The sequence below is a fragment of the Copadichromis virginalis genome, linkage group LG1 (genome assembly GCF_057382275.1).
Source record: "Copadichromis virginalis isolate Kocher_CV1m ecotype Utaka linkage group LG1, C_Virginalis_male_GT1.1, whole genome shotgun sequence".
NCBI lineage: Eukaryota > Metazoa > Chordata > Actinopteri > Cichliformes > Cichlidae > Copadichromis > Copadichromis virginalis.
Genome location: NC_140618.1, coordinates 9625561 through 9651272, shown reverse-complemented (window position 1 = coordinate 9651272; position 25712 = coordinate 9625561). Strand labels below are relative to the sequence as shown.

At 38.0% G+C, this 25712-nt stretch overlaps 1 protein-coding gene across 3 annotated transcripts; it reads right to left on the bottom strand.

Annotated features, from left to right (window-relative positions):
* Positions 1-221: 221 nt before the first annotated feature.
* cyld (cylindromatosis (turban tumor syndrome)) lies at positions 222-22343 on the bottom strand. 3 transcript variants are annotated; one of them, XM_085448631.1, is made up of 17 exons: positions 21984-22343; positions 20340-20882; positions 18181-18492; positions 16323-16428; positions 15561-15662; positions 13379-13495; positions 9771-10159; positions 9132-9297; positions 8891-9032; positions 8024-8146; positions 7696-7787; positions 6622-6688; positions 3952-4084; positions 3378-3486; positions 3031-3149; positions 2476-2692; positions 222-2048 (listed from the first exon to the last, which is right to left on the bottom strand). In XM_085448631.1, exons 2-17 carry the CDS (start codon positions 20829-20831, stop codon positions 1864-1866), a joined length of 2871 nt encoding a protein of 956 aa, XP_085304757.1. In that variant the 5' UTR covers positions 20832-20882; positions 21984-22343; the 3' UTR covers positions 222-1863. The 3 variants fall into 3 exon arrangements, with proteins under 3 accessions (XP_085304757.1, XP_085304833.1, XP_085304896.1); XM_085448707.1 differs by lacking the exon at positions 13379-13495; XM_085448770.1 differs by lacking the exons at positions 13379-13495; positions 15561-15662.
* Positions 22344-25712: the final 3369 nt, after the last annotated feature.

The following is a 25712-nucleotide window of genomic DNA, read 5'->3' as shown; positions in this document are numbered from 1 at the left end:
GATTATTAAGGTGTGATTAAGTGTGTGTGTGTGAGATATATATATATATATATATATATATATATATATATATATATATATATATATATATATATATATATATATATATATATATATATATATATATATATATATATATATATATATATATATATATATATATACACACACACACACACACACACTAAAAAAAACAATCACTTTGTATTTAGATTGGTAAGTTTTTGGGAATATAATGGAATCAAGGATCATCTTTTTATTTATTTTTTTCTTTACATACATTGATGCGTCAAGGTTACCAGCCTTGTGCCTCTTCATTTCCCATCATCTGTTAACTGTTCCATGTGTCACTATGAACATTCAGTAGTAGCTGCTGTTGACAAAAACTTACTTCATATAGAGTAAGAGGACAAGGAGTACCCAAAACGTACACTTTCATGAACCCTGTTTCTTTTTCTTAGAAAGGGAGAATAGTTTGTAATATGTTTAAAGTACAATAAATAATAATATTTTGATCACAACTGTTTTGTTATCTTGTGCCTGGATGGAAATATTGCAAGTTATACTTTCATTAAAGGCAGCGAGAGTCAATACCTGCTTCACCTAAATCATAGGATATCCAATGCGCCACGATGGGCAGAGAAAAGGTTTTGTAAACATAAAACATAATTTAGTTTTACTCATCAACACAATGAGTGACAGACTTAAAAACACTGCATATGAAATTCTTCACATCACACACACTTACCTTAAAGAAAACAGTCAGACTTTTCCAGTATTTCACCTCATTGACCCTATGAATGCATGGAGTGCTCCACCAATCAGCTTTACAACAGCAGCCATTGTACAAGCCCCCCTCCATGAATGTATCTGGCATCTACACTGCATTAGCAATGCAGACCATTCTTTACAACGAGAGCAGAGGAGCAAATTTGTATTCTGTAACACAAAACCGATGTCTCCCGACCGACAAATTAGCACTCACTGTGACTTCAAATGGGGAGGAAAATAAAATAAAAAAACAAAACCTGAATGTTTCCTGATAGGTTCGCTTGGGGATGATGTAAAAGGTGCAGCATTAGTTATGCAAGTATGCAGTAAAACGTGAGACTTTTACAATGGCTACATCTGTTTCTGCAAAACATACTGTAAAGACACTTACACAGTTTGATGGGAAATTATGCAAACCTGTTCACAAAGAGCAAAGAGTCTGGTTTTGATGCAGCTGCACAGTAGGTTGACATCTATACTGTTGATGTTACTACCAAGACTATGCTACTTAGGTATTTTACACAGAAGCGTACAGGTTGGATGAGGATTTGCACACTGCATTACTTCCTTAATGTGCGTTATGGAAAGCGCCCAACATTTTCAGTGATTAAGAATAGCAAGACTCCTCTTTTCTTAAGGTAAATGAGGTGAGCAAGGTCTTCCCACTAGTTCATTGTGTTTTTGTTGCACATGTTTTGTCAGTCACTACAACGCAACATGCCCTCCCGCCCATTATCTCTTTCCTCCCTCAACAGGGAGTGATTCCTCATAATGCCTACATTTGCTTCATCATCCACTACCAATGCTCAGCTGTGAGACACAGGGAAGCTACATAGGACTACATGAAGAACACAACACTTCAACTAATGCACAGTGCAAATAGGCTTCTCCCCCTTTCTTCCATCTCTCCAGCCTCCAGAACCAAACAGGCATTGAGGAGAGTAAGAGGGGAAAGGATTAATTCTGGACAGTGCCCCTACTGGCAGGCAGCTGTTCTTCTTTTAGTTTAATTTTTGGTCTTCCTGGAACTTTTCTGCCTTGGGGAGGTGGAGTGACTAAGGAGCAGGAGGGTAGGGGTCTTGGGAGAGGGTTCTACTTGTACAGGCTCATCGTCGGGCTCTGGTACATGCACATATAAGCATCACACAGGAGGCGTCGGGCCTGGCCCTGGATGCTTTTGGGATCAAGGGTGTGCAGCTCCTCTGGGGTCATTTTCAGGTAGGCTTCCACTTCCGGACAGGGAGAAACTTGCGGGATGTTGAAACCATTCTGCCCTCCTGAAAAATCGCAAGCGAGGTCATTAGAGACAGCAGAATGGACACAACAAAGCTAGGTCATGACTAAAATACCTCTTCAATTTTAATTAAATGCAATCACTATTAGTTGATTTTTTACAACGACGTCCTTAAAAAAAAAGGTGAAACTATAAAGCTGTTATCAAGTTACCAGTGAACAGTAGCACAATCTCATAAGAAAGCAACAAAAATGCTACATAGCAGCTTATGCACTAGAGGGTAATTAAATATTTCTTGGCATCTTAACAAACAATTGTTTGCTTATTTGTATAAATAGTTTTTAACTTATTGTGGGTCGTAGTTTTGACATTAAACAAAGAAGATGTTTTTTTTTTTTGTTGTTTTTTTTAAATGGTAGTAACTTCAGTCAAAATTTACAAAAACGACATCAACAGGCCATCACACGCACCATCACGGTCGGCCATGCTGTCGAAGAAGAGCCAGGCTGAATCTGCGCTGCCATACTTGACGAAGGCCACGTAGTGACTGGTTTCGATGCACAGCACGGCGAACAGCTCCATCCTCTGGCGGGGAAAACTGCCCTGACGGCCTGTACTTTCTTGTAGCTCCTTGGGAATGGACAGTTTGCCGTGTCGATGGGCTTTTCTCCTCGGATGGAGGTGAACCTAAATCAGTACAAGCACATATGTCCCGCGTCATACACCATTTGTTACACTGGCCTTTTAGTGACAAACAAAAGATGTTAAACATGTTATTAGAAATATTCCACAGTTATTTAAGAAATATATAAAGGAGATTAGAGGAAACAAAAGTCTTCCAGGAATCCTACTGCCATACAAATTATTTGAAAAATAAATAAATAAATACAAAGAGTTTGTTAAACTTAACACTGAACCACTAGGATTTCTTTGGATTTGGCGCCACCAAATGGCTGATTCTGGCATAGACTTTAAAACTTGTTTCTGGTTGAAGTAATGCTGCAACAACGCCTTGAGTTATTTACCTGTGTATTGCACTTTTCACAGAACTGTTTAATCTTGCCAGCAGTGATGTCCCCGTCCTCATAACAGTCTCGGCACTCGTAGAGAGCCAGGCCTCCGCAGATACGACATTCCCTTGGAGCTGGATAAGAAAACACAAACCTTTGGTATAGTGTGTTGGCAGTGATAAAGTTAAATTCTTCAAAAAATTGAAAGCAGACTGGAAAGCAAGAAAAATTGGTTCCTTTATCTCAGCTGAGCTGAAGTGACAACTGAGTGGAAATTCAATACCAAATGCCACATACAGCTTTGAATCACCACTGACCAGCACATTACAGACCTAGACTGGACATAAATATTAGCTACTCACTGTCTTCAAGAAGATCTGTGATGTCCAGTTCCAAGGAGGGGAAAATTTTGTTGAACATTTTGAAGTCTTTGCCAAAGCGGGGCATTTGGATAATTAGGCAGGAAGGAGCCTAACAGAGAAAGAGAACCCATAGGTGGTCGTCTATAAATGTCCAAGTCATAAAATAGGAACTGAGACTATCGTGCTACAGACGAATAAGAGGAAGTCTTTCCAATAACAGGAAAGAAAAAGAGGATATTAAATACATAATATACGGTATAAACTGTGTAATCGTTAATATCTGGAAATATATGTCTTATTTTAAAGGAAAGGTGCAACTTCTATAGCACATGCTGGAGTAAAACTGAAAAACGTTTCTGGTCAAGTAGATTAAACACTCCAAAAACATTTATAAATAAGTACATGCCAATGTAATATTTCAGTTACAACCTCTTAATTCAAACTTTTTTTCTTTGAATGTTTAAAAAAAATAAAAAATTAATTAGTATATAAAATGTTTTTAGACTTGCAAAAAAAAGTTTTCAAACAGTCAATGCACTATAATATCAAACTTTTGAAAATAATTCAAATAAACCTCTGCAAACTTTAGGTCGCTGTTGATGAAAGACCATTCCAGGAGCTGCTGGATGGTGGGAACTCCGACCTTGTCCTTCTTATCCATGAAGATCTGGTAAAAATAACAGTCTTGGACCTTTTGACCTGCTGACCTAGAAAACAACAGCAAAGTCTTTGTTCAATGATCTTCCTTCCTCAAGGGAAAAACTAATTGTGTACAGGTCTTGGAAGCTCTTCATGAACTGTGCACTTTTTCCTAAAAAATGATACAGCAAAGAGCAATTTTTACTTATACAAGCTGAAAAATACCAGTACCAATATTTGTAACAATTTATAAAAGAAGTAAAAATAGTCTCAGAATTTGTGAAATATGAGCGGGAGGTGAAAGATCAACATAAACAGAAAATTTTAACATGTTTTTAAAATCAGGCTGTTTGACATTTAACAGCTCAAAATTTAACATTTGTTTCACTATATCTGCATGTCTCTGACAGACTGTAAAATCAGATTAAAGATTGTCAGTAGCATTCATTCCAAGTTCGGCAACTTGTAATGACACAGCTTAACAATTCATGTACAGCAAAACAACAGTCATAAATGATGACATCCAACTCTTTAAGTCATATAGTCTGCTCATCGGAATTTCAAAGATTTGTAAATAAAACCGCAACATTAGCTTTCAGTCTGTCAAACAAAATTCCCACAGTCCAACCACTTTGCCCATGTTGTAACCCATAAAGGTTCCAGTGTCAAGAACTGTGGTATAAATTTACATATTACAGATTTAGACACATGGTTTAGTGCTGTTGTGACTATATTTCCACTGTCTGGTAATGCACTGATAATCAGGGGGAAGTTCTTTATGGCACATCATAACCCTAACCTTTAATATTATTTTTGTGTGAAAAGTACTGAATTTTTTTTATTACCATCCCTAACTAATTCTTTACAAAAAGCAAAGTAATAACATGTTTTAGCAATTAAAGACTGTTTAGATGGAGGGATGGTGCTTTCTGGATGTTTTTTGTTTAAGAAATGTCATTTAAATGACTTTGAGCATAGCATGGTTGTGGGTGCCAGACAGCCTGGTCATAGTATTTCAGAAACTATGGCTCTATTGGGATTTACCCACACAACAACGTCTAGAATTTACAGAGAATTCTTTGGAAAAAAAAAAGAAAATATTCAGTGAAAATCAGTTCTCTGGATAACAATACCTCACTGCCAGGTCTCTCTTGGAAATGAGATTTTTAATCTCAATGAGATTTTTTACCTGGTTAAATAAAGGACTAATAACTTATGTCAGAGGTCAGATGAAACTGCTTCAAGTAGGGATGCACCGATACCGATACTGGTATCGGGGCCGATACTGTAAAATGTGTGTGTACTCATACTCGTTAAAGTTAACCGATACCATGAACCGATACTAACTTATTTCATTAATCAGAGGGTGGCTTGTCATTTTTGTTGTAGTTTTTTAGATTGGCCACTAGGGGGACATCCCGCGCTAAACAGGCACAGGGTTAGACGAGTCAGACTGGCAGCACCAGATAAAAAAAGAGAAACTGGAGGCTGCTGTAGCTAGGCTAAACAAAATGTCAGTGTGGACCAGAACAGCCAACTTTAACTCAGGTTTTGGAAAAGCGATGAAAAATGTCAAGAGAAAATCCACGGGCAGTTAAAATAACAGAGGCTCATTTTATCGCTCTGGATGACCAGCCAATGCCAGTCGTGGAAAACATAGGATTCTTCTCAGCATACTCAAGCTGCGATATGAAATTCCCAGCCGCCCACACATCAGGGAGATAATGGTGCCAAAACTTTCTAAAGAGGTAAAGACAAGCAGTGTGTGCACGATGTCAGTCCTTGGTTTAACGGCAAAGTGGACTGATGATCCAGATGGGGAGTTCGTTCGTCAATGCCAAATACTTTCGTTATTTTGTTTGTTTGTTTACAATATGGAAACTCTGCAACAATTGAAAAGTTTATTTTATTCTCAAACCTAATTTGTATTTATTTTATTCCAAACAGAAGTGTTTATTTATTATTCCGAAAGCTCGAGACAGTGCCGGTTTGAAAAAATTGGTATTGTTGCATCCCTAGCTTCAAGCTAATAGCAAGGACCCAGTAACTCAAATAACCACTTGTTTAAACCAGTGTATGCAGAAGAGTGTACCTTGGTAGCCTAGAGTTCTAGACAACACTAGAGGTAACACTTTTGTCACTAAGAATGGGAAACCAATGCTGCTATCCACAAAGGTTCATCAAAACTGGGTAATAGAATATTACTGATAAGTTTTGTTTTTTTTAAGTTTACAAGATTCACATGGATGTCTAGCTGACAAAAAATGCATGAAGATTGTTGATATCATGTCAAAACAAGTCAACATCTTGGAATAATTTTTCAAAATGTATATAGTATATTAACCAAGTACTATCAAGGTGTATCTAATGAAGTGGCCAGTGAGCATACATTCTCTCCATGGCTTAATCAGTTTTCTTCTTGGTGTTTGAGACAGTCACTTTTGGAGTAGTAAAATATTTTAATTTTACAAAACCTATCAGTTTGGGTATTTTCTGTTGGTATTTGTTTTTTTTAATCTTGAAAAAAAAAAGTAAATTACATAAACCTGTATTTCCTTGGAATTTACAGATTTTCACATTTAGTTGTAAGTTACTTGGCCTTTACCTTAGCTTGAGCAACGGATCCACCCTCAGTATGTGATGGAAAAGGATATTGAGGAACTCCTCAGGATCTGCAATGCAAAATTAACTGAAATGAGTTTTGAGGCAATATTTCTGCACAAATGCCACCATAAACTGTTCAAACTATGAGTGTACGTATATATAGTATATTAATGATTTGGTATGTAAGTGTCTTCTTTTTTTATAGCATTTATTTTGAAATTTGTCACATAAAATCTACATCCTTAGCCAGACACAAAAGCAATACTAGTAGAATGGACACTCTTTCGAGGATGCCAATGTTCACATTTTGGACAGAGAGGACCGATGGTTTGAAAGAGGAGTGAAAGAAGCCATCTATGTCCACTGTGAGCGACCATCTTTGAACAGAGGCGGTGGTTTACGACACCAACTCTCTGCCATCTATAATCCAGTTTTGAGTTCTCTCCCCAGACGCCTTAACGCCCACTCACATCCTGGGCCATCTGACCTCAGGAATTCGCATGATAAGGTGGGGCCAGGTTTCACAATGAGCTCACCCAAAACCCTGGCTGATTGGGACCCACACCCATTTTTACACCTTGGCTCAGGCGATTAGAGGATCGTCAGGGGGGTCCTTTTGTCCCTCTGTGGGGGGGATACTCCCACTAGGTTTAAATCTGGGACTCCCCACCATTTGACCTTAGAACTGAAGAAGCTTCTCGGATGAGATTTGAAACGCCTTCAAACAATTTAAAGAAGTCCAGACACTTTTCTTTACAAGCTCCTTTGACTACTAGTAGAATACTAATAATTGAGACAACTTCCAATATCAATTTCCAAACCCATGATAATGAGCACAAGGTAAGTCAAAGGAGCTTGCAAAGAAAAGCGTCTGGACTTCTTTAAGTTGCTTGAAGACGTCTCACCTCTCATCCGAGAAGCTTCTTCAGAACTGAAGAAGCTTCTCGGATGAGAGGTGAAACGTCTTCAAGTCCAGACGCTTTTCTTTGCAAGCTCCTTTGACTACGATGACCTGGATGACTGAGAACCTTCACAGACATGAGCACAAGGTAAAAAACAAAAAAAAGTCTCATACCTTTTTCTTCAGATGTAAATCCAGAAGCAGCTTCTACTTTCTCCAAGATCCTTCTTAGCTTCATAACTTTAGTGGCACAAACATATCCATGTCTAGAAAACAAAGTGGTCTAAATACTCCAATACAGTTTAGCAAATACAACTACAGTTTAGCTTTTCAGAAGCAGTTTGCTTCACATCTAAATTCAGGTTTTGATGGATGGAATAAAAACGTCTTCTTTTATTTAAATGTATGAGCTCTAATTTAAAATTGTTCAGCACTGTTCCAACACAGACTTACAATACTGCAAGAGTTAAATACATGGATCTGAGTATCTTTTAAGACTTACATGCGAAGAGGGTTGACTATCTCTGTACGCAGCAGCTCTTGAGTCTCTCTGTAATATTCTACGTCAGTCTTTGATCGTGGCCTCAGCAGAACCGTGTCCAGTACAGAACTGAAGGAAAACAAACTGCAAAGGACCACCAAAGGAATTAAAATGAATGTTGCCTGTTAGCTAATTGCCATACAATGGTTGTCTTTGTTTACTAAAACAAACAGACCCAAAAGTATCACAGTTGGAAATATAACTAGCTTGATGGCTGTTTATCCGCAAACAAGAAGATATTTTCTGATAGTAAGATGTTCAGATGTTTCATTTAAATTTTAATCTAAACCTGGAACAAAAAGAAAAATAAAACAAAAAAAAAACTGAAAAAATAATTCACTAAAAGCTACTGGTCAAATATCCATTTTCAACATTTGTATTAAATCATGGATACCTAGTTGTAAAACTTCATATGATGCACATAACACAATTTGTTCACTTACATTAGTGTCCATTTTGTTAATTAAGCATCACATGTGAATCTTGGACCTTCCTTACTGTCTACAGCCCTCAGACTGAATTTAATAACCACAACAATAGTTCAAGCACTATTACAGGAATTTCTACTATTCTGGATTGACTGCTTCACCTAAAATGACTGTTGACAGAAACTGCTATATAACTATCTCCCAGTCAGCTCACAGCTGGAGCTCATCCTGGTCAAAGCTTTAAAATAAAATAAAAAATCTATTAAGTTACTGCTTTAAGGCAAAGGCTGGTGAGGCTCTGTGCAGTCAATCGATAATTAAAGTGCACATAGGGCAATAAAACAAATTTCATATACTGTAGATAAAAAAGTATTTACCCTTACACCTAAAGAGTACTGACCAGAAGAGGGTTGAATCCAGGTAGCAGGAGTTGTAGTGACCCTGAATGCCTTTCTTCTTTCCCACCATGACATCCAGGCCATCATTTTCTGTGCGTGGAGGTGTGTTCTCATGTACCACCTCACTCAGGTAACCCCCAAATGCTGCAGAAAATACACATAGTACAAGTGTAAGCACAAATTTTGTGAGACCATTAGTTAAACTAATCATTTTAATTATTGATATACCTCCAAATGACTCACCAATGGAGTTGCAGCGCTCTATGGGATTGGAGGAATGGTGAAGAGACGGGAAACGGGAATCGGGCCGGCAGCACTTCAGCTTCACAAACAGGGCTTTTTTGGGGGGACAGGTGAAATAACGTGTGCCTTTGAATGTGCCATCAGTGCAACCAGGGCACTCTTCTTCCTGGAATTACAAGGTCATGTGATTAAATTGTTGCAAGGTCCTACAAACATGTACTCTAAAAAAGTAACATTTTCTTTAACTCCAAACGTCTGGGAACCAAGGACTGCCTGATCGTGTACTTCTTGACAATAATGTGGCTGTTCAGTATCTGATATACTGAATTTCATATACCTAGTCTATATAGAAGTCAGTTAGTATGTGTTAACCATATGCATACTGTCTGTCTACCAATATATTATTTACCAAGGCAGTGTTTGTTCAAATTGTTTGCAATGATAGCACAATATATTTACACTATGCGCAAAATGGCAATAATATGAGTTGAGCTCAGGTTCACGACAGACAGGAAATGCAATAATAATGGGGGAAGGGTAGGACAAAAACATCAACAAATTAATATACTGCATAATACTGGCAAGACAAGCAGTATCTCTAATTCCTGTCCCTAATTTTACATCTTTGTGTCGTCTCACCAGCTCCAGACCAGCCAGAGGCTCCAGTAGGCCAGGAGGCAGACCCACCCAACGGATGACACCACACAGAGGAGGGTTCTCTTTCACCTCTACCAGAGACCCCACCTCCAAACCTGGTTGTCCTCGAGGAGGTGTTGAAGGCCGTGGCGAGGGAGGAGCAGCAGAAGAAGGGGACTCTGATTGCTCTCCCATCACTGACTGAACAGAGAGTGACAGGGGTCCATGGCTCATGCTGTCAATAGGCCCAGGCTTACGATTGAGACTGAAGGGCAGCGAGTGAAATTTGTTGTCGCTGGACAATGAGCCAGAGGGTGGGGCCCTGGATGGTGGAGAGGACTGGTTGAAGTCAGGGGGTGTGTCAGTAAGTGACTTGGCGGGGTCCTCCCCAACTGCATGAGAGAAAACAAAACCCAAAAGTTAATATGTTTTTTAAAAATATATTCTGTAGGCTGTGTGTAGGGCAGAGACTGTAGAGCGGTCTTTAGGGAGGAAAACTATAAATGCTTGTTTTATTCCATTTTTACCACATGCAGCAGATCAGCAGATGGTTTCAGATGGTGATGAATTACTACATGGTAAACACCATTTTTACAGCATCTTTGGGCATTTTCACACAAGTGACGCCAAAGCTATCACACATCAGTGATACATCAGTAGCACGTGGAAACAGTAGAGATCAACCATTAAGAGTCTTTTCATGACCGAACTGATTTTTACTGTTATTTACTGATCAAACTCTAAGAAATTTGTAGTAAAAATGCAGTAAATGGCATCTTTTTCTGAAAATGTAGGTTCAGGGAACTTTGAGACACATGAGTGCCAAAGTAGTGCCATCTATTCATTTATTTTGCTGACAATCTGTAAAAAGAAAATAATAGAAGTAATTCTCAAATATTGGACCCATTGATCAAGCTGAAGAAAACATGAAAATGAACAACAAAAGCTTAAATGGACCAGATATTTGTTATTTAAATGAGAAGAAAATACCAAAATAAGAGGCATCTGTGAAAGGGTATACTGTTGAGTAGATACTGGCAAGCAGAAATAATTATCTGTGTCTTTTAGACAATTGTAAAAAAACAATTGTCCATTGCTGAGCAATATTCTATATGGTGTGAAAATGCCCTCAGCTGTGGTATGAGGTTAAGTAATTGGATATCATTCAATCAATTTACTGGCAGAATCAAGTTACAGATTTTCCATATGTCACAGTGAGTCAGCTTTATTTGATAATATTGAAAAAAAAAATCAAGTTGTGAACAAATATTTCATGAAATGAAGTACACAAGGAAATACTGTACCATTAATTCAAACCATGTGTTTGTGAAATGGGACTTTTCAGATGAATTCCCTATGTTCAGGACAGTTCAGTCACTATGTAATATCTGATGCAAGCTGGAGATTCTGGTAAAGCCACCGCAATTTACATCTGCATTTCCACTGCTGTAAATATAATGTTTCATGCAAATCCTTGAACAGTGAATGACTTGAATGACTGAAAAGCTGAAAAGTGGAACTTTACACACCATCTTTTTACAGAAGTGGGAAGTTACTGAATTTATTCCCCACTACCCTTTACAATGTTCAATATACACAGCCCTGTTAGAGGACTTTGACATTTGTTTTCTTGAAATTCAATATGGAAAACTGAGTAATATAAAGAGCATAACATAATAGAAGGCCACTTAGGTTTTAGCCATTTTAGTTATAAAAATTTAGTTCAGTATTTATTATCTATGGATTTTATTGCTTTTGCCACCTAGGGTGCCCGCTGCACAACAACCTCAAACAATCTCTAATAACGTGACTTCATAAACCAATCTCACAGTTTCATTGCCCCTCTCTGAATGTTTTTAACAAATTGTTATCCTCTAAATTGTAACATTTGTTTCTCTGTAATAAACAGACACCATTGCACTGTGGTAACATAGCTTATCCAGAGAGAATAAACAACAAATACATGCTTATTCATTGTGCCTCTCTGAATTTTAAATGTACCAGTGATTAAAAAAAAGTGCGATATAACCAGTGCTGACTGAATTGTCATGACAGAATGCAACTTCAAGCTTGTCCATCTCCAAATGAACTCTTCCTGTACTGAAAGAACCACAGAAATGTGTAACCTTGTCTGCTGACTTTGATACAAATGAGAGCACCAGTGCATAAAAGGCCCAAAATATGCAGGGTAACCCTGAGGAAGATGAAAATGATTACACATTCACAGGATGAGTAAGCAGTTGTGAAAATGGCACATCAGCTATTTGTGACTGTCCTAATTTCAAACAGCATGTGAAATTACCTGAACTAAATGCATTACTGAAATAACACAGAAGGTTTTCAAATATTATTTTGCCATGACACGGCAACATCACAAACAGCTATAGACAGTAAATTCTGCTTATGATTAGTCCAAATTTGCCATGATATTTAGGCACATTATCACCTTTTCCTGCATGTCTTTTAATCTTATTTATATTTTCTTTTACTTTGTGATTCTGTCACTGGATCCAAGGACAATAAATATTCTTAAAAAATTTATTCACAACTGCTAGTGATGATTGGTGATGAAACGAGCAGTGGAAGAAGAACAAAAACAATCAACTTGTTTTCCTACACCATGAGAAACACATAAACAAGACAACAATCTGACAAAAATTAGCCAAGTCTGACTCCACAAACCTAATCTTTTACTAATGCTTTTGCTGGCAAATGTGCTGAACCACCATCAGTAGCAAAAAACAAAAATATCAGAAAGGTAAGGAGTCATTTGCAGCACAAAGCATCAATAAAAGCCTTTAGAAACACCAAATAGCTCATGCAGGTAGAATACCACAAAGAAACACTGAAATTGTGAACAGGGACAAGACTACTGGAAAAGTCCTTACAGCAAGCTACTGCAGCAAACTACTTGATAGTATTGCTCTGTATAAATAGTGTTTACTTAAATCTGGTTGCAATTACTTTTTGTTACCAGAACCTTGGGAAGGGGGGGAAACCTCACAGTTATCCTTCTTTTGCAAAATCAATCACATAACATTTTTTTTGCCCCAAAATTTATGACTCGGAACTCAAAGACACTTGAACAAATCCACTCTGGAACTGTTTTCCTTTCGTTTACATTTTTAGTTTTTCTTGGATAGCTGCAGATAACCAGGACAGAGCGGGGAAATTACATGCAGCACAGGCTCTGACCAGCAATACATTGGAGCAAATTGTGGCAACTGTTGTTTTGATTAGGCACCGTATGAATAAAATGCAATTGAATTAAATCAATAAATCAAATGAGTATCCAGTGCTCAAGGCTTACGGTACCTCGAGGTATTCATTTAGCAGCTTTGAAACGTCGTTCATCAAATTCTACAACATTCTCTTTATATTACCCGTACTTCACGGCATACATTTGATGGACCCGTTTATTTATGGCAACTCACAGTACCAGAGTGTGAATGTCTTTTACTATAGAGGGAATGTGGGAATGGAAACCCTTATTTTGCAACTGTAAATGTATTAAAGCTCTGCAGTAACTCAGATTAATATGTAGTTTGTAAACAGTAGCTTGCCTTTAAGATGGTGACATCCCATGAGTACTTTTTTTTTCCCCCTTTTACCTTCATCAATGTACCATGTGCTTTTGGATTTGGGCTGGGCTGGGGGATCAAGAGAGCTGCCATTTAAAGTATAGTAAAACTCAGACTTGCTTCTACTGCCACACTGATGACCTAATCCTGTAAATACAGCAAGTACATGAAAAGAGAAAGTACAGAGAGATAAGCATAATGTGCACGTGTGCACACTGTACCAGTGTATGTGCTTTAACTTCTCTCACCATGTTTCAACACTGAACAAAGGAAACAGGCATCTACAACTCTAAGGAAAAGATCAATCATGAACGGCAACAAAAAGTTGAAGAGCAGGGTGAGAGGCACTGCATTCACATCAAGTCAACTTAAGCAATCTGTATTATTTTCTTTTATGTGGGACTTCCCGACAAAACAAAGGTATCATCCCTGATTTTACTCATCTAAAAATATTATAAGCTTCAACAATAATTATCTGCAACAAATAAAAGACAGCCATAACTGGCTTATATAGTGTATGAAAAGTGGAAATGTGTAGGATATTTTTGGCTTTACAACCTGGCAAATTTGATGGAATGCCCCTTTAAAGTAAACCCACTGTGATATTCCCATAGAATAAAAGTAAAACCTCATCCATTGGCTTGTGAACTCCTGTTTAAGATGAGCATTGTTAGGATTTTGGGGTTTTGAAACCAGATGTCATGAGCAATGACATCTGGTCTATCTAAGATCTTTTCTGACATATTTACACTATGGATGTTCCTCAAAAGACTTTGTGTCTAGAAGACTAAAATCCTTCAACATTTAAGACTGAGACTTTCTTTGCATCAAAATACTGTAGAGCAGCTCTGGTAAACACACCTGTCATCTGTTTACTTTCTTCCTTACTCATTTAAAGCTTTCATTTACAGACAGAGCAAGTCCTACAAAGACAGCGTGTTAATGATCAAAAAGCTGTTAAGACCACAGTCACCAAGAACAGCATTTATAACACACTAAACCATAATGGATTGAAATCTTGAAACGCCTTCAAGGTCCTAATGCTCAAGAGGGCATATCTACAAGCCTGTATGGCTTTCTAAATGTGATCTAAATGATTCAGAACAAAGTGCCATGGTCAGATGAAACCAAAATTGAGCCCTTTTTGATTGGAGGAATAGTAAGACCCACAGAACAACATCCCCACAGTCAAGCGCAGGGTTAGAAACATTATATTTTGGGACTGTTTTGACAGAACAGTGAGTACAGGACAACTTCACAGTATTGAGGGGCCATGTTTTGTAAAATCTAGGACGAGAATCTCCTTCCCAAAAAAAGAACACTGAAGATGGGTTGTTGATGGATCTTCTAGAATGACAATCACCAAATTATACTGTATTCTAAAGAAGAAGCACATTAAAGTCATTGAGTTTTCTAGTCAGTTTCCAGGCCTTAGTCCCAATAGAAAAACTGTGGAGGAAGCTGAAGCTTTGAGTTGCCAAGCAGCACCCTAGAAACCTAAGGTATTTAGAGAGTTTCTGTAAAGAGGAGTGAGCCAAAATCCCTCCTAAGATGTATACAAACCTAGTGGCCAACTACACTAAACAACTTACTGCTGTCCTTGCCAGGAATGGTTTCTCTATCAAGTATGGTCATGTTTGCTTGGCAATTAAATACTAAAATGAAACCCCCAAACAATTTGAAACCGTTCAATTCTTTGTAAGTAAGGAAACTTAAAAATTCAGCATGGGATGAAATAATTATTTCCACCACTGTTTCCCTAATTTCTTTATTGTGTTACTACAGTTAAGCTCAGGGTTTCAACTACTTTAAACATTAATTTTAAGGCAGCATTTTCAATTCTTATGAGCGCTATTGACCACTAATATGGTCATCTCAGGCAAAAAGTGCTGGCTATGAGCAAGTCACTCCCACCTGTTGTTCAAAACTTCTCTTTGGAAAAGACAGCCAGTCAAAAGAACGACAGATTAAAGGGAGGAGAAGCTAAAAGCATTTTTTCAGTGGATGAACAGAAGAGTTGCATGATGACTCAGATAAGATTTTAAAAAAGGATTATTTCACATTTACATTTTAGACCAGACAGCTACTCTAAGAGAGTCCAAGAATAAAAATACAAAGCTGGAAATAACCATAAGTCCTCTTTAAGATTTATCAGCACATCAAGCTGTGGTTATGTATGTAGGTAGCTGTGCATCATAACTTAGTGCACTACCTTTGCTCTTTGGTTTGCTTTGGCTAGAGGACGACTTGTCACTGGCCGGGCCTCTGGGGGCAAAACTGTGCTTTTGGAGCCTTTGGTCCTGCATGGAATATTCTGTGAATTCCAAAAATACATCCATATTAGAGGAAATTCACATTAATGACCAGTGCAATTTGTTAACTGCATAAACAGTTAACTAGAGCATCTAACTGCTGCTTAAGGCATTCTAATTAGCTGCAAGTTATCTTGCCCCTCACTTGTCCCGCAAGCTGTAAGTAACATTTTCACTGTCAAGTATCAAAACAAGAGGAATTGGGAACCAATAAATAACACGTTTGGTTTAGGGAGACAATTTAAAGTAGTTCTACTTTGAGATAACACATATCTCCATGGTCAGATACTGCTAAATGAATGGTTTTAAAGAAAGGTGGCAAATTTGCAAATTCTTCAATGTCAATTAGTCTTGAATAGTCACCTGACTATTCAAACTTGAATACAACTTTGAACAGTCAGACAGCAGCACAGATAAGCAAATCAATATTCCACTGTGGGGAACAAAGAGCCAGAGTATCTCACTTGACTTTCAAAAACAAGTGAGCCATCAACACAAAAGGCTCTCTGTTCCCGCTGCAAGCAAAACACAAACTCAGAATGCTAGGAAGCAGCTTAGTGCTGGTCCAAGTGAGGCACAGCTGAATGTTATCAGGAAAAGAAATGCTAATGCTAGACAGTACAAACACAGTAAAAACCAGGAACAAATACTACATAACTCACCTGGCATTACGTCACAGATGGGGACAAGTCGAGTGTGTTCCAAACTGGCAAAATTACACAGCAGCTTTCCATCAAACACACCATCCCAGTCCCCGATAGGATTGTCCTGAAAGAGTTGGAGACATGACAACCTTGTAACCCTCTTAGATGCTCCTCAGCACTGGAACACTGATTAAAGTGGTGCCACACGTGGTACTTCTCCTCGTATTTTTTTGATGTTCAGCAAGGTCTGCTATATCCCACTCTATCTAAAGATTTTGTTTAAACTCGATCCTCTGTGTTATGATAAACCATAAACCATGCTCATCTCATCTTTTTCCACATTAACCATATCTTCCACCTTAGGTCCTCCTCCACCTGAAAGCTCCACTGTCTCTGCAAGTACAACCACGGTATTCTTCTTCTTCTCTAGTTTGGAATCCAGTAATATGCTTCAGAGGGATAGCCTAAGATAAGCTTGAAGCCAGTGCCACTAGCTAGAGAAGGCAGGGCGAGGCTGGACGCAGAGTGAGGCAGAGCAGTGGGCTCTCCTCAGCTGCCTGCTGGCCCTTTGCCATGCTGTTGGGTCATACAGCACTAAGTCTTTACCTCACTCCCCGCGTGACTGTCTTGCCTTTGTGTGGGAGGCTCAGATGCACCGAGTGGGCTGCTGCTGCTGCAGCTGCTGGTGGTGCTGATAACGATCAGCAGTCAAATGCCTTAGTTATGTATTTCAATCTCTCTATCACTACAATACCACTCCCGCCTGACAACAGTAGTCATAGATACCAGCTACTACAATCCAAGGCAACAAGACGCGTTCCTACGCAGTAACTGTCAGAGAAAAGAAAATAATAAACACAGGCAAGTTGTACAGCAAACATGAGTTAACTGTGATAATTACATGGAACTGCATGCAAATTCCACATGAAATTGTTTATGGATAAAAATGATGACAAATGGTAGAACATTTAAAACATTTAAAAAACATAAAGCATGAAAACTGCAGCAGAGTAGGACATTTTTTTCCTTTTCTTTTTTTATATTTTCACACCAAGTCCTAAAGTAAGAATTCCATCATGAGAGAGGATGTCTAAACTGGTCATTTTATCTGAGCCAGCAGTTTAAATCACTCAGTTTTACAGACTTCTTACTGACAGAGACTTTACCCATAGTCTGTATCAAAATAGCAATACTGACACATTTCTTTATAATAGTTGACTGAATGTGTAAAAAAAAACAAAAAAACAATGAGACACTTGAAACTGCACTGATTTTTCTTAAGACAAATTTGGAGGTATTTTAATTGGCTATTATTCAGTGGTTTACTGCAACATCCACTTGAGACTGAATTGAAATGTGTTTGACATAGCTGGCAGACGTAGTGCAACCACAGATAATAGATGGTCTGAATGTCAGCAAACATGAATGAACTGTATTCAAAGGAAATACACTATATTTTGAAATCATCATTTTCTTTCTTCTTCTAAAGCTCAAAGACAAAATATATATATATTTGTTTTTTTACTAAAATTGCTCAGTCTGTAGAAAAGGTTGTACAATAGCACATACGCATACTATACAACACATATTATTAGGCACTAAGGCATCTCAACTTACTATTACCTGACTGATAACAGTGGGCTTCCAGATTTAGCGTTATTATTTACTTCTTAAAAGAAAAAGAGAATGTTTTTCTGTATGATCTTAGAATATTATGTTGAATGTTTAGCATTTTCCCCAGACTGGAAGGTGAACAAACTGATCCTTTATTCTAACCAGCAGTTCAGAGCACTAAAAAATTTTATTGCTTGTTTCTGCATCTGTCCAGGTGTACATTTATGAATAGATTAACCCATTTAAAGGGAACCATTCTTACCATGTCAACTCCTACATAGTACCCCAAGCTCTCATTGCCGGGTAGCAGGTCACAAAAAATGATGGTGCCTCTCTCTGGTCCCTCCCTGGTCTGCACCAGGACCCTTGAGTTGATCTCCAGTGGAGGAAAGTCTTGATCCTCTTCCACCAGACCGATATTGTCTACCTCCAGCTCACCCAAAGGTTCGTCATCATCATCCTCCCACAGTTCAAGCTTGTCCAAGGCTACAAACACACCACATTCATCCTCACAGCGGAAAAGCTGGCGACCCTGGTAGGTACCTTCCGTGAAGCCTTGACCCCGACCTTCCTCCTGGGATGGGAAAATAGAGGAAAGACAATGAGTCAAATTTAGAGAGCAAGTCAAAACAGGAGCAACAGAGATGAGCAACTTATTCTTCTAATTAGGAGGCCAGTTTGCAAAACGGCTTTCTCAGCGTTCTTGAATAAAGGTGAGTAAACATCCTAGAGCTGTGAGAGCATCTGATCGATTACTGCAGCAGGAATATGACTTGACTTACTGTGATGATAAATGCAAACATTTCTAGTACAGACACTGGATGATATAAGATATTGTGCATCTTTATCCACAGGCAGGTTCTTTGGATAGAAAAACTGCTGAATCACCATTACTGCTGGCAAAGCGAACATACTGAACTCTATGTAGTTAGGAGTATAAATCAGAAGTTTATCATAAGCTTATATGCTAACTGAGGCAGCTATACTGAGGCGCAGTTTGAATGCTTTAGCTCCATCAGCCCACTCAAGAAGACAGCAGCTGGACTTTGAAGAATACAAACAACATTGTGCTGCAATAAACAAGCCTTTGTACTGTATTTAATTATTGTACTGCATGTACAGTCCAGAATGAATAGCCTAGTTCAAAAACTCAGATTTTGTGATGAGATTAAAAGGAACAGAATTAAAATGTTGACCTTATCTTCTTACAATCGAACCAGTTTAAACACTGCATCTCTGTTTTAGCCTTGTGTAAACGGTAAACAGTTATAGCCACTTCCTTTAGAAGTTTAAGTACTAGCTAATAACTTCACATCTGTTAAATAAAACCTGAAATATCTGAAAATAAAACAAGCAATATACATTATTTAATCCCACATTTTTACTCAAAGCCATTAGATGCATGATTCACAAGATTGAAGCTTTACAGTTTGTTTTTTCAGTGTTATATTTACACAAACTGTCATTATCACACTGCTTTTTAAACCAAGTGAATTGAAACAGAAGTTGTCAATGTGTGGCATCATCGCTGTAAAAGCAATACAAATGTGAATATTTTGCTTTTCATTCAGCTTCTGCAGCACTGCTGTGTACCCTCAACAGTCATCAATACAGTTTAAAAAGTCTACAAAAAAGCTTTTTTATTGTTAGCTATGCTATTTTTGTTATACATTATTTCCAAAAATAGCAACAGTTCAAGAATTCAACAGTGCTTTTGTGTAAGGAGAAGATCTGGGGATCTTTTTCCCTCCCAGTACCATATAAATGACACTGACATACTTAGACTGACAACCTACATTCTTATCTATACTCAGTTTGTAACACAACTAAAAAAAAATTCTTGAGCACTTTCACTAATCAGTGCCATGAGATGTAAGCGGAAATAGTGGTACTTCTGTAACTTATTAAGTAAGTTATTTGAAGAATAAGTGTTTTATTTGCTGGAATCATTTGCAACAGTTTCCAGTTAGCCATCATGTCAAAAAAAAGTTGCATGAGTCAAGCAAAAATCACCTGGTTTCAAACAGCACTCAAGAAACAGTTCCTGTTTTTTGTTATTCCTATTTAGTTTTCAGTTGTTTACACAGACATAGACATAATAACTGGTTTTCAAGATTTTTTAAGGTCATGCTAAAAAGTAATACATTGGTTTTAGTGATTATTTTACTTTTGCAAGCATTTGTCTCATATTAATTAGATACATGAATGAAGCTGAAATAAAACCTTTTTTAAGCCTGAAATGTTCTCATTTAAATTGTTACTTTTTTTTTTTTACATTTAAACAATTTTGTCAGTCCTTTAAATTGTATTTAAACTATAGTGGTCATCTCATTTTTCATGAACAGATCAAAAATCAAATTAAGAATCTACATGGATACCATGTTTTTGCAAAAATGAGAATAAAACTGAAAGAGATCTCACCAGAAGTTCCACTCCAAACCAGATTCCAGAAAGAGCTCTATCAGGAAGCAGTGAGCCTTTGAAGCGGACCACACCAGGCAGAGGTTCATCCCCTGAGCGCAGCTGGACACGCACCTTGGAACCACAGTCAATATCACGGACACGCTCTAGCCGTGACTTGTTACAGAGTAGCGCATACCGTTCCTCACAGTTAGTAATGGGGAAGAGCAATTCAGCCAACTTCTCATCCAGCTCCAAGACGTCCCGCTCATCCAGGCTCAAAACCACGTTGGTTTGGTCCAGAATACGGAGACTTTTCTTCCCCTTGCATGGGGGCAGCGTTCTTCCTAGGCTGTTGCGCTCCTGACAGGCCTGGCCAAGACTGCCACGGGGAATCCTCAGGGTCTTCTGGGGAGGCTTCTCCACTGTACACTCCTTTACAACCATGTAGAAACGCCAGTCCTCCCTGAAGCCCCCACTGGGCTTCTCCTGGCTCCACAGGGCAGAGCTCATGTCTGCATGCTAGGCAGAAGCTCCAATGTCAAGGCAACCTTGACCTGTGGTCTAAGAAGAAACGAGAAAAATTAGGAAAACCCTCCCCACAAAACCCCCGCCCAGAACACTTAAGGTTTGACCTAATAAGTGAAAGTGATGAGCTTACATTTCTGCAATGTAAATTAATGTGGTTAGACAGCTGCGGTTATGTGCTTTAATACCACAATAAGTTAAACATTAATATAATTCATAACATTAACAATATTTCTAATCTAGAAATTTTCCAAAGCACAAATCAGAACTCAACTAACAAGAACAACTGCTCATTCTGTCTAAAAGTACAATTGAGCAAAAAACAAACAAACAAAAAACACACATTGGAACAGTTTCATTAATTAGATGCAAAAAGATGTGTGATGAGCCATACTGAAATTAACCACGGCAAAACTCTGGTAAAACGGTCTTAACTGCACTGAGAGTTCAGAAAATCTGTGATCCAGTTCGCTTGTTTTGGTTTCTTCTGAGAGATTGTTGTGCTCTCATCTACATTCAGTAGACCAGTGATTTCTATTTAAAAATCAGCACTTTGTGTAAAATTACTACTTATTTCAAATTTCTAAAAATAGAGAGTGAGCAAACAGTTGACTTATTCTGACACTCTGGGTAAGACAGATACTAGTCGGGTGGATTTCCCCTGATCACACCTCAGATATGATTTTTCAACCACCCGACAGAGTCAAGAGCACACAATACTTCTACATCCGTCAATTGTTTCAAGCATGACAGCAGCTACTGAACTGCGACATTTACTCCGTCAATACGCTGTTGTTTTTAAGAGCCTGAGTAACGTTAGACCATTTTTACAAGATTTTGTAAGGCTAACGCCATACATGGCTAAAACCCAACACAGATTGAAAATGAAAGTAATTTCAAACTGACACGCGCTGACCTGCTGTGACATTGAGTTAACGGGGTCTTTCAGATGACACCTACAAAGCGATACTATGACTTGCTTTAATCATCATTTTCCTTTGACAACATCAGCAGCGTGTCGCCGGGCAGAAGCTGTCAGTCAAAGGCCCTTTAAGAGAGGAAAGTGGCTAGCGTACAGTGAGCTAAAATGCACCAGACAGTCATTTACGTCCAGTGCCAACAACACGGACACCTTACCTTTGATATGCGTGAATTCGGTTAGTGGCTACAAATGGCTGTCATTTCGAAGTCCATTCCAGTTAGACAAATGCTTCTGAAAACAGGTTAGACTGCTCCCGTAATAACCTCTGATTAGCTAAATGGACAGCTAATGCTACTATCCTAACCAGCTAAGTATCACGCTAAAGTTAGCCTAGCGAGCCGGTCAACAGCAAGAAGGCTGGCAGAAGACTGCCACCTTCCTAAGTGTACTAAAAACATTTAAATACACCTATTCTCCACGAGAAATGTGTGAAATAATACAGTGTATCGCTACATCTATGAGATATATTATTTACAGGAGACGACCACACTAAACTTAATGTATGACGTCCTCGTGTTCGCTGACAGACATTGGTTAGTCGTTTCTTTCTAAAACGCTGATTCGCTGTTTGTTTTGTCAATAACCAAGTCCCACTTTCTGGGGTTTTCCCACGGACGGCAGAAAGTGTAGTTAGGTTGGAGTGTGGCTTCCAAGGCAGATGATGCTCATCAGCTGCAGGCAGTTCAGAAATATTTATTTAAATAGAAGCAATTTTACACTATAATTATGAAATTAAAAAATTGGTATAAAATTAAATATGGCCTAAGAGTAAGAAGATTGACATTATTAATAGTATCATGTACTTAAGTATAAAATTGCTGGAGATCTGTCTGTGAAGGTTCTCAGTCTCAAGTGTTGGAGATCATTTGTAATTTTCTCAGTATAACCAAACAGGTTCGTTATATGTTCCAAGTTTTAAAGTGTCAAAGACAATACAGCCTCTCCATTGTGGTCCTGTGAGATTTTTTCTTCTTCTTTGGGCTGCTCCCTTTAGGGGTTCTCACAGTGGATCATCTGGCTCCATCTTACCTTATCCCTTGCATCTTGCTCTGTCACACCAACTCTTTGCATGTCCTCCTTCTATGAATCTTCTCCTTAGTCTTCTTTTTTTTTTTATTCCTGCTTGACAGCTCCATCTTTGACATTTTTTGTTCATGTTCATTATCTAAACTGGTCAACCCTGTGCTGTCCCTCTGATCTACTAATTTCTAATCTTGTCCATTCTGTTCTCCCCCAATGAAAATCTTAACATCTTCAGCTCTGCCCTATGCCTTTTTGTCATTGCCACCATCTGCAAACCATACATAATAGCAGGTCTCACTATCACTTCGTAAATCATCCCTTTCATTCTTGCTACTATTGTTCACACCAACTCTCACCTCGACCCACTCCCGCCTGCATACGCTTTTTTCTCCATTTCTCTTGTGCACTGTGCATTTCTTTGAATGGTGGACCCCAGATATTTAAACTCATCTACCTTCACTATCTCTGCTCCTAGCATCTTCATATTTAGAAGTTGTCTAATTCGTCTCTCTCTCATTCACACACAAATTCTGTCTTACTTCTACTGACTTTCATTTCTCTTCCCTTCACCTACACCTCTCTTCACCTCTCCAGGTTCTTCCACCTGCTCTGTACTTGCATTACAGATCAGTACAGATCAGACTCCTCCATGAACTCTTCTGTCAACTTACAACCATTTGGTCAACCTGTGTTGTTTTTAAATGTGCTTATGAATAAATTGATTGATTGATTGATTGATTGATTGATTGATTGATTGATTGATTGATTGATTGATTGATTGATTGATTGATTGATTGATTGATTGATTGATTGATTGATTCCCACCCCAACCTGAAACACATCTGTCTCTCCTACCGCACACCTCATTAGTGTCTTACTGTCTTCATACATACTTCTTGGCCACTGCCGACTTTCTCATACAGTACCACAGTTCCCTCTTGGCACCATCAAGTTTGTTCAGTATGTGACCTAAATCTATATTTCTATAAAACAAAGGGGGAATGATGTGCTGCTGCAATTTCAAGTGTTTGCACTACTGTCTGGGGCCTGTTCATGAAACAGTAACCAAAATAAGATACAACTCTTAGATCATACCATTAAAAATATTTTGCTTGTCATGTCATCTTAGGGTGAAAAGCATGTCTCAGATCAGTAGTTTGAGCTCCAGTTATGGCTTTTTTTGTATTCATTGCTTTTTGGACTGACTACTTGTTACTATATTTCTAAAATATAGAATTACTCAGTTTCAACTATTACTATTCACAGTATTGTGACCATTCATTTTTTTTTAAAGAAAATGACTAACCTACACAGCATGACTACTTTTGTTTTACAATTAGTACAAGGTGAACTCTCCGAAGCAGCTTTCTTGTAGTTTTTTAAGCAGTCTTTTGGAATAACTCTCCAGGCTTCTTGAAGGACATTCAAAGCTCTTCTTTGGATATTGGCTGCCTTTTGTGTCAAGCTGATCCCTCAATGCTTCAGTAGGGCTCTGGGAAGGCCAATCCATGACTGATGGTGTGTTATTCTATCTAGGTCTGCTTTTACTGCATTGCCAATGTGCTTGAGATCATTGTCGTGTGATCATTGTAGTGCATTATTTTAAATCTGACAGTATTTTTCTGTTTTCTTTATATAATCATTTTTGACAAAATGCCCAACATCACTGGTTCAAATGCAGCTGTCTCTGAAACACAGCTTTCGCAAAGGTTTACAGATGGCTGTAGAGATTCACTGTTATACCTCTTTCCCTCCGTATCTCTTTTCATGCATATATACTGTTGCTGATTTGAAATTTAAAAAATACATTTGGTTTGATCAGTCCATAAGACCTGTTTTACACATTTTTAGTCCAGGTTTTTATATTCTGGCATAACTCAGTTCTTTCTCTCTGTTTCCCTTCTTTGACTGAGACCATATAACAAGTCAACCACCCTACTATGCCAGTAGAGGTTGAATTAGCTCCAGAATTTAAATATCTTGGGGTCATTATAGACCCAACATTATCCTTCAAGAGTCACATAAATAAAGTGTCCCAGGTACTTAAATTTAATGATCGAAATTTTAATCATATACGTAATAATTTAAATATGAATGTTGCAAAAACTTACTTTTACTCAATGATCATCTCTCATATGGACTATTGTTTGACGTCCTGGTCACTTGCTTGTCCAACAACACTTAAAACTATTGAAAACATTTATAAAAGAAGTTTAAAACTACTTGACAAAAAACCAACTTCCCACCACCACTGTCATGTGTTAAAAAAACATAAATTACTGAACTTCAATAACTTAGTGAAACTTAAAAGAGTGTGTTTAATATATAAAGTCTTACACTCCCTTGCTCCACCACCACTAAAGCAGTTCATTAGGCATAAAGAAAGCTCAGACAGGACCACTCGAGCTTCAATCCAAGGAGACTTGTTTATACCCCACAGACGGACAGCATTTGGGCAGAACGTCCTCTCTGTTAAGGGTGGCCATCTGTGGAACAGTCTTTCTCAACCCATTAGAGAATGCTCGACATTCAATTTGTTTAAGGCAAAGGTTAAAAACTGGTTATGGACAAATCAAGTGTGTGATCATGTATGAGTTGTATAGTTTTAATGTTTTATTTGGGAACAGAATGGTGTGTATGTGTAAGTTTGGTGATGGAGTTTTTATTATGAATGTATGATGAATTTTTATGAATTATTATGTCTATTTTTTATGTTTAAGGACAACAGATGGAAATTAGCCTTTGGCTGTAATCTGGCATGTTTACATTCATGTAATTTTTTTTTTACATTTATGTTCATTAACATGCACTGTCCTAAATAAAATAAATAAATAAATAAATGTTCTCACCTTATGTGAATC

Excerpts from the sequence above, each read along its gene's own strand:
- cyld (XM_085448631.1), bottom strand. The coding sequence starts at position 20,831 with ATGAGCTCTGCCCTGTGGAGCCAGGAGAAGCCCAGTGGGGGCTTCAGG. Across the intron at positions 10,160-13,378 it reads CACATGGTACATTGATGAAG|TTGGGGAGGACCCCGCCAAG; the intron begins GTAAAAGGGGGA and ends TCTCTCATGCAG. Across the intron at positions 8,147-8,890 it reads CTGGATTCAACCCTCTTCTG|TTTGTTTTCCTTCAGTTCTG; the intron begins GTCAGTACTCTT and ends GGTCCTTTGCAG.